Source organism: Lynx rufus, unplaced genomic scaffold, assembly GCF_022079265.1.
Source record: "Lynx rufus isolate CCGP_SWC_20201006 ecotype Redwood Valley unplaced genomic scaffold, mLynRuf1.p SCAF_7, whole genome shotgun sequence".
NCBI classification, from domain to species: domain Eukaryota; kingdom Metazoa; phylum Chordata; class Mammalia; order Carnivora; family Felidae; genus Lynx; species Lynx rufus.
In genome coordinates, this window is record NW_025814889.1 from 75,532,477 (window position 1) to 75,541,909 (window position 9,433).

Here is a 9,433-nt window from a genome sequence, read left to right on the forward strand (position 1 = left end):
TGAACTAGGAAGGAACTACAGGCTTCAGGATATCTGGTGGGTTGACACTAAAACCTTCTGATGGCCCACTGTTTTAGATGCTAAAAGGTATCACATAAAAGCTTAAGAAAGAGACACAAAGATACCTTGAGGGTGAGGTCAGGGTAGGAGAAGGTGGTTCAGATTAAATCCGGCTCAAAGGCAGATCAATGGAATATATAGTCACCTTGATTAAAAGTTTTCTTTAATCATAATTTATTTCTCTATTGTTTCATTGACACTGAGTTTTAAAATGTGTGTGTATTGGGTTACTTTTTAGAATTAAGTATACAGAAAGTCACTGAAAACCATGAGGTTTCACCAAAACATTGAACCGCGGGGAAAGAACAGTTACAGACTTGGGGTCTGTGGAGACATTTGGGCTTTGGTTGGCAAGCCCTTGCTAAAATTCTGGACAGCACAAGCGACAGGTCAGTGAGTTGGGTGATACCAAGAACTCTGTTGTTACTTCGGAGTTGAAACATGAGGGAAAATGTGGCTCATTCTAGGGTAAGTCAGGAAAATTTAGACCTCTGCTACGATTCACCTCCTTTAAGCTTTATTTTTTCCATCTAGCCTACTTGGGGAATGCAAGGGATTTTAGTCAATTGTTCTGGAATAATTTCCTTTTCATGTATTTTAGCATGGGTTTATGAAATACGCAGTGTGTGTTACATAATTCACCACATGTGTATCTTCTGAGAAATTTTTCCATGCTATTTATGATTTTTCTCAAAATAGATTAAACTGTAGTAACTTATACTCATTCAATGTTATTTTCTGTACAGCAATACTGAGATACCTAATAATGCATGTTATTGATGAGGGACAGAAGCAGGAAAATGTTTAGGCTTAGCCCAGATTTAGGCTGATTTATAGTCTGCGCAGTTCCAATAAGGATCAAATATGTGCTGATTGCTACATTCTTTAAGGGTCTCACAACTGCCTGTATATTACTGGTAGTTAATATCGAACTGAATGATAAGCACCAGAGGAATCTTGCAAAAGTAGTTTTGTGAGTAGAAATTCGAAGAAATTTGTAATCTGATACTCCCTGCAAGCCCTCTACCCTTTGATTCTAAGCAGATAACCACCAGCCTCACACAGCAAAAGTGTAGCTTTTTCTGCCCATGGGTCCCGTCCCCATGCTGCCGAAATAAACTTACTAAGTTGCACCATACAATGTCTCAAGAATTCTTTCTTGACCTGTGCTCCACAACCCCGCATCATTTTGATGAATGGGTTAAAACACTTCAGTTCCATTTTACTTTGTTTTTTCATTAACATGTTATCATAAAATATTATGCACTAAATTATAACCGAATCATGCACTAATTAATAACACATCTGTATTTCCAATTTTTTAAGTTATAATAAGAAAGCAGATACATTAAAGAAAAGATGATGATTATCAAAAAATAATTCCATCACCCATATTTAGGTATATTTTCTTCTAATGTCTCTTATACATAAAAATTTTATTTTTTTAATGTTTATTTATTTATTTTGAGAGAGAGAGAGTGCAAGCGGGGGAGAGGAAGAGAGTGGGGGTGGTGAGAGAGAATCCCAAGCAGGCTCCACACCATCAGCACAGAACCTGACATGGGGCTCCATCTCACGAAGCCATGAGATCATGACCTGAGACGAAATCATGAGTCGGATGCTTAACCGACTGAGCACCCAGGCACCCCAAGATTTTAATGTAATCCATTTATTGGGCAGGGCCAATTCCATGGCAAATATACATGAAACTTTTTTTTTTCCATTTCTTTAGTTCAACTGTGCTGTATAATCTCCATTTCCTTCCCCACCCCATCTGTCAGCTTTTCCAATTCTTCTCTTTCTGGCTCAGACAGGCGTAGAGGAAAGATCAGCAAGTCTACTGCTGAAGCAGATGTCTAACAGGAATAAGATCACAGTATATTCTGCTTGCAGGCATTCTGTTTTTGTGAGTTCTTCTCTTAAGAGCCCGTTCATTTGGATTCCACAAAAGAAAAGCAATCCTACTTGCCCCATGAGAAAGGAAGGAAACGACTTCTCACCACAAATACTAAATTCCCAATAAGGCCAATGAAATGAACACCCTCCCCAATTTGTTCCCAACCCAAACATTTTATATAGCCAGGGAAGGAGGGGGGTTGGGAATAACTAGTGGTCGCATCATAGGTTCTGCCATCTCTTACTAAGCCTTGAAAAGGGTCTGATGCCATTATTGGTAGGTATTATCAGATGTAGGGTATTTATGTTGTGGGAATATAAACTGGTTCGGCCACTATGGAAAACTATATGAAGATTCCTCAAAAAAATTAAAAATAGTTCTACCATGGGGCACCCGGGTGGCTCGGTTGGTTAAGCATCTGACTTCGGCTCAGGTCATGATCTCATGGTTCATTGGTTCAGGCCCCACATTGGGCTCTGTGCTAATAGCTTGGAGCCTGGAGCCTGCTTCGGATTCTGTGTCTCCCTCTCTCTCTGCCCCTCCCCCGCTCACGCTCTGTCTCTCTCTCTCTCAAAAATTAAAATAAACATTAAAAACTTTTTAAAAATAGGTATACCATATAATCCAGCCATTTCACTTCTGCATATACACCCAAAGGAAATTAAAATAAGATATCAAAGAGATATGTGCAATCCTATGTTTATTGCAGCATCATTCACAATAGCTAAGATATGGAAACAATCTAACAGCCCATCAAGAAATAAAGGGATAAGGAAGGTGTGGTGTAGGTATACAATGGAATATTATTCAGCCATAAAAAAGAAGGACATCCTGCCATTTGTAACAACATAGATGAATCTTGAGCACTTAATGCTAAGTCAGAAAAAGACAAGTACTACATGGTATCACTTATACATGGAATCTAAAAAAGCCAAACTCATAAAAACAGAATAAATGGTGGTTACCAGAAGATGGGAGGTGGGGAGATAGGAGAGATTTCACTTAAAGATACAACCTTGCAACAAGTAGTAAATAAATCCTAGAGGTCGAATGCACAGTACAGTAAATATAAGCAACAATATTGTATTATACTCATCAAACTTGCTTAGACACTAGAACCTGATTATTCCAACCACTAAAAACAAATTATAATTATATAACATGACAGAGGTGCTAATTATCACTACAATAGCAATCATATTATATAAATGTATCAAATTAACATGGGGGCGCCTGGGTGGCTCAGTCGGTTGAGCGTCCGACTTCAGCGCAGGTCATAATCTCGGAGCTCCTGAGTTCGAGCCCCGCGTCGGTCTCTGTGCTGACAGCTCAGAGCCTGGAGCCTGTTTCAGATTCTGTGTCTCCCTCTCTCTCTGTCCCAACCCACTCTCATTCTGTCTCTGTCTCTCTCAAAAATAAATAAACATTAAAAATTTTTTAAAAAAATTAACGTGTTGTTCATCTTAAATTTACATAATGTTATATGTCAGATATATTCCAATTAAAAAAAAAAAAACTCACAGAGAGCAGATCTGTGGTTGCCAGAGGCCAGGGGGTGGAGGGTAGGCAAAAATGGGTGAAAGTGCTCGAAAGGTACAAACTTCCAGTTATAAAGTAAATAAGTCCTAGGGATGCAATGTACAGCCTGGTGACTATAATTAATAATACTGTATTGTATATTTGAAAATCACAGAGAGTAAATCTTTAAAGTTCTCAAGGAAAAATTTTCTTTCTTTCTTTCTTTCTTTCTTTTTTTTTTTTAGAGAAAGAAAAAGAAAGTGCCAGTTGGGGAGGGACAGAGGAAGAGAAAAAGAGAGAGAGAGAGAGAGAGAGAGGATCCCAAGCAGGCTCCATGCCAAGCATTGAGCCCAACACAAGGCTCAATCATATATATATATATATATATATATATGTTCCTTTTGGCTAACATTTGTTGAGGATATACATAGACAGAGAGAGAGAGATTTAAAAATCCTTTTCCTATCCTTCCTTCTCCAGTCCCTACCAGCTTAATAAAAGTTCTTTTAGGCTTTAAATAATTGCTTTAATTCAGAAATTTCAAATACTCCCCTGTGCCTCTTACTGTTTACCTTCCTAGTCAACTGGAAAGTGTGTTAATTAGGAAGTCCAGAACTTGGTTTCAGACTAGACTTCAGAGAATACAAAGCATTGGCCCAGCTTCCCCTGGGTGCCAAACCCAGCCCATGGCTGCATAAGCATAGACAGCCTCTGATTGGTTTTATTAGATTGTTCTTTACTTAAGAAGTATTTTTAAGATAGTATTCAGAATCACAGAGGAAGTAAATGAAGAGATGGCAGGTTACTAGATCTGAGATCATGTGAGGAAGTTTTAATGAAGTGTATGCTGGTTGGAAATATGAACTTCTTTATAGATATTGTTCTTGTCCTTCCACAGAGTGGCCTGCACTGTAGAATGACACCACTCTATGTTAAGGTATTCAGGAAATAATCTTGATATTCTGGCCTCCTCAGTGTTCCTAAAGTTTGAACCATTCAGATGCCTAATATCCACCGACAACAAGAAGAAAAAGCTATCTGTTCTGTCAATAGTCAGACTCCGGTGACATAGGTTCTCTTATGGGGAGAATTTACCAATGATGTGTCTACCTGAACGGGAAAGCCGGAACACACAGGAGCTGCCTCCTCCAGGAAAAGCCAGGAGCATGGTAATATCCTCTGACATATCTGATATCCCTCTACTTTTTCTTCCTAGAAAGTTCTATATGTGTTTTAATTTTGCTCACCATTCTCCACCTTGACCCCATCTCCCAGAACCTCCTGATACATCCCACTAGTGCTAGACCCTGAGACGCCTGTTCAACCCATTCCTCTTTCCTGAGCTGTGGTGGAAACTTCCCACTCCTTGGTAGGCCACCTCCTTCTCAAGATTGGCCTCTGAGGTCTCTGTTACTGAAAATGTTGTGTTTGTCCCAGCTGCCTTGGACACGACCTCAGAAAGATCTCTCTTCGCTCCCTCATGACACTGGTGACAGGGACATCTCACAGCCTAGGCATAAATCCTTTTATGCATCAGGATCCCAAAAGATTGCAGAAAGCTGACACCTGAAATGAAATGAGGGTAACAGAAATAGATGCTGACTTGCTGAAGCTACTTTTTCCCCTGCTTGCACAGAACTTCTCTATTCGTACTTTTTTCTATTATTAGAACAACCTTCAGATCTAGCCACCACTGTGACAACGTGAATAGTGTGACACAGTACTGGAGAGGACAGCTATGAGAACAGTCTCAAGTGGGTTACACTGACCTTTGGCTCCCTCCTGCTTCCAGCACTGATATCTTCCTCTCCTTTCAAATTACTTCTCATGCACAGAAGGTCAGAACATGGCACCCAGCCCCAGGAAGCCTCAAGCCACTTGGAAACTGACCTTCCAAACACATCCTTCATTCACTTATTCTTTCCAAATAAATCCAAAAACCAGTGTGGGCAAGGGTTGTCTAGACCACTTGTGAAATCCTCTTATTTACATATTTTACCCTTTCAGCCACCCCTTGTTTGATTTCAGTCCTTTGTTCTCACTCACGTGTAAATCTGACATGAGTCTCTCTTATGTTAGTATGAAATAAAGCCAATGTCTTTCATTTTAAATAGTGAATGAAATACTCATTTCCTGTTTAAAAATTGATTTATTTTCATGCCTGGAATGTAATCTAGAATTGAATAGAAGACTTTGTCCTTGGTCATTAAAGAAATCCCTGTAATCAGTTTGAGTTGCTGTTTAGGATGGTGAGGAAGGTGAGCTCCTTTTTTGTGATATCCCAAAATCATATGATACAAATAGCTGCTACCTTCATCCACACATAACGTGGATGTTAGCACATTAATAAAAAATACTTTTTTCAAAAACGCTACAGTCTTCTTAGATGGGACCCTGAACTCCCCAAAGATACTGTGGTCAGGTACCCTCTTGTGAGTGAAAGCAGAAAAATGGAAACAGTTTTCATGATAGCCCTACCCACAAAAACCTGTTGCTCTCCAAATCTTTGATAAGCATAGAACACACTTATCATTCCACTTCACTTGAGAAGATTCCGCGTGAAATGTTTGCTTTCAACAGTGTTTACAATTTTATCCATGCAGGATCCTCAAAAGTAAATTCCCCAGCTGTTTATGCTTTACCACCACTGGATCTAGCTGAAGTCACACCAAGGTAAACACTGCACTGTTGGCCCAGGCACACAGGGAACCTAGACTTGGGTCTAAGATGAGCTTGAGCTTGGGAATAGTAGGATTTGAGGGGAGGCTGGAAGTCACATGAAAATTTGGGTCAGTGGAATAAAGGAGAACATGTGAAAGCAGAACAGTGTAATCACAGACACAAAAATAAATAGACCTTTCTAGTATCAAAAGGGGTGAAAAAGGCCAAAAGATAGATTCAGACAAATGAGGAAGAAGTCTGAATGTCAAGGCAGGAAAAGTGGTCTTTGTTTCTAGATGCTGGGATGAGAATTAGGAAAAAACTACAGAACCTATTTCCTGGCTCTCCTACTTGTTCTCAACAGGGCTCAATATCATATTCCTCAGGGGTAACATGGGATAAATTTCTATGCCTAAAATACCCCATAAAATGGCTGTGAGAACGAATAGGATTTTTTGTATATACTCTGTCTACAAAAAAAAAAAAAAAAAAAAAAAAAAAAACACTATTAAAGTTTATTGTGCTGTTTAGGAAGTAAGAAGTCTTGGATTATTTTGAACAAGAAGAATGAAGAAAAGAGAAAAGGCTTAAAACATTCGCTGTAGATATGTCATATAATGGCTTTTGAAACAAGATGGTAAGGATTTCTGAACTTTCGAGCATGCAGTGAAAATTGAGTAACAATTAATGTGTAAGCAAGGCAGCAATACTATTTATCCAGCAAATCCCTGTGAAACAAGAATGGAATTCTCTAAAGTACATGAATACTAGACAAGAAAGGATAAAAACTCTTCCTGAGATACAACGAGGGCAGCCTTGAGATACTGAGCACAAGGTCAAGCGAAGCAGAGAGGGAGAGATGTATAAGAAGACATGATGATGCCCTTAAAAATGGGAACAATCATAGATGATATCACCCCCTTTCTATTTTATTCCAGGGAAATCCCCTCCACAAATGGCCTGGAGGAACCACAGCATCATCACCGAGTTCATTCTCACGGGGCTGTCCGATGACCCCCACATCCAGGCTCTGCTCTTCGTGCTCTTCCTGGGGATTTACCTCCTGACCGTGATGGGGAATCTGATGCTGCTGCTGGTGATCAGGACCGACTCCCGCCTCCACACGCCCATGTACTTCTTCCTGAGTAACCTGTCCTTCATGGACCTCTGCTTCTCTTCTGTCACTATGCCCAAGCTACTGAAGGACCTTCTGTCTGAGAAGAAAACCATCTCAGTAGAAGGCTGCCTGACTCAGGTGTTCTTTGTGTTTTTTTCTTCGGGGACTGAAGCCTGTCTGCTCTCGGTGATGGCCTATGACCGCTATGCCGCCATCTGCCACCCTCTGCTCTACGGCCAGGTGATGAGCAGCCAGCTCTGTGTGGGGTTGGTGCTGGCCTCATGGGGCCTGGCCTCTCTCAATGCATTTGTCATTGTGCTTTTGGCTATTAACCTGGACTTCTGTGAGGCCCAAACCATCCACCACTACACCTGTGAGCTGCCCTCCCTCTTCCCTCTGTCTTGCTCTGATATTTCCATCAATATTGACATCTTGATCTGCTCCACCTTACTGCATGGGCTGGGAACCTTCCTCCCAATCTTCTTTTCCTACACCCGTATTGTCTCCACCATCCTGCACATCAGCTCCACCTCAGGCAGAAGCAAGGCCTTCTCCACCTGCTCCTCCCACCTCATCGCAGTGATCCTGTTCTTTGGCTCAGGTTTTCTTTGTTATCTCATGCCTCCCTCGGGTTCCTCTTTGGATTTGCTCCTCTCCTTGCAGTACAGTGCAGTCACGCCCTTGCTGAATCCCCTCATCTACAGCCTAAAGAACGTAGAGGTGAAGGCGGCTGTGAGAAGGACACTGGGGAAATATCTCTAATGTAGTGAACAAAGACACACTTACTAAGCAAAAATCACAAAGACTATGTTCCGCTGCATTCTCCTTTTGTTCCCACCTCTTCCCACACGGTGTCAGATAATTTGGAAGAAAGACTCTAGAGCTTGTCTGAACAGAGCTTGCCTGTTCTTCAAAGGCAGTAGTTCTTGATTTGGGCTCCTCTTTTGGAAAGGCTGCTCTGTTGGTTGGAACAGAACGTGAGACGATTTTCCACAAAACAGATCAATAAGACAAAATAATTAGGTCGAAAAGATACGATGATCATTTCAGGAGATTCGGCATCTGACTGAGGAGTCGCAGAAAGAATTGAAAACAAGGGAGGAATGGGGCACCTGGGTGGCTCAATCAAATAAGCATCCGACTCTTGATTTAGGCTCATGTCATGATCTCAGGAGTTCGTGAATTTGAGCCCTGCGTCGGCCTCTACACTGACAGTACAGAGCCTGCTCGGGACTCTCTCTCTCCATCTCTCTCTCTGCTCCTCCCCCATTCACGCTCATTCTCTCTCTCTAAAAAAAAAAGGGGGGGGTTTATTACACAGAAGATAACTTTTACAAATACCAACTACTTTTAAGTTTTTTTAAACAAAACTTGGGTAAAAAGAAAAAAACTCCTATGTTAACACTGCAATCAAAACTCTTTGTAGAATATTATAAACATGAGAACATTATATACTAAAGTTACAAAATAATGCCAGTGCAACCATTATCTTTATCCTTATATTGATTCGTGAATAAACAAGAAAAAAAATTAAGTTTCTGAAAGCTCATATCCAAGCATTAGAAAATAACAAAACCTAACATAAGTAAAGGAGGATAAAAGAACTGAAAACACAAATTAATAAGTCAAAAAACAGAAAAACAGAATTGAGAAATAAATCCAGGCTCTAGTCATTCAAAAAAGATCCATAAAATTCAGAGCACCTGGGTGGTTCAGTCGGTTAAGTGTCCAACTCTTGATTTCGGCCCAGGTCATAAACTCACAGTTGGTGAGTTCGAGCCCCACATCAGGCTCTGCACTAGCAGGACAGAGCCTGCTTGTGATTCTCTCTCTCTCTCTCTCTCTCTCTCTCTCTCTCTGCCCCTCCCTTGTTCTCTCTCTCCCTCTCTCTCTCTCTCTCAAAAATTAAACTAAGAAAAATTTTTTAATCTATAAAATTTGACATAACTCTGTAGAATATATTCAAGAAAAAAGAAAAAGAAATCAATAATACATTGACATAAAGAATAAAAATTTTAATGAAATACTAAGATTCATCCCAATAAATCTGAAAAGCAGGCTTTTGTCTAATTTTAAGAAATATGTAACTCAAGAAAAAGAAAATTGAGCCATTAGATGTATAAAAACAAAAAAAGTCAAAGGATTAGCTCGCATGGGCAACAAGCAGGGTTAGTTTTTCA

General features: G+C 40.2%; 1 protein-coding gene across 1 annotated transcript; it reads left to right on the forward strand.

The window, feature by feature from the left end:
- Positions 1–7,091: 7,091 nt before the first annotated feature.
- On the forward strand, positions 7,092–8,015 carry LOC124502335 (olfactory receptor 8S1-like). The gene has a single exon (XM_047066949.1). The coding sequence runs from the start codon at positions 7,092–7,094 to the stop codon at positions 8,013–8,015; it is 924 nt and encodes a 307-aa protein (XP_046922905.1).
- The last annotated feature ends 1,418 nt before the right edge of the window (positions 8,016–9,433 follow it).

Bases quoted from the DNA above. Each gene is read 5' to 3' on its own strand.
- LOC124502335 (XM_047066949.1), top strand. From the start codon at position 7,092: ATGGCCTGGAGGAACCACAGCATCATCACCGAGTTCATTCTCACGGGG.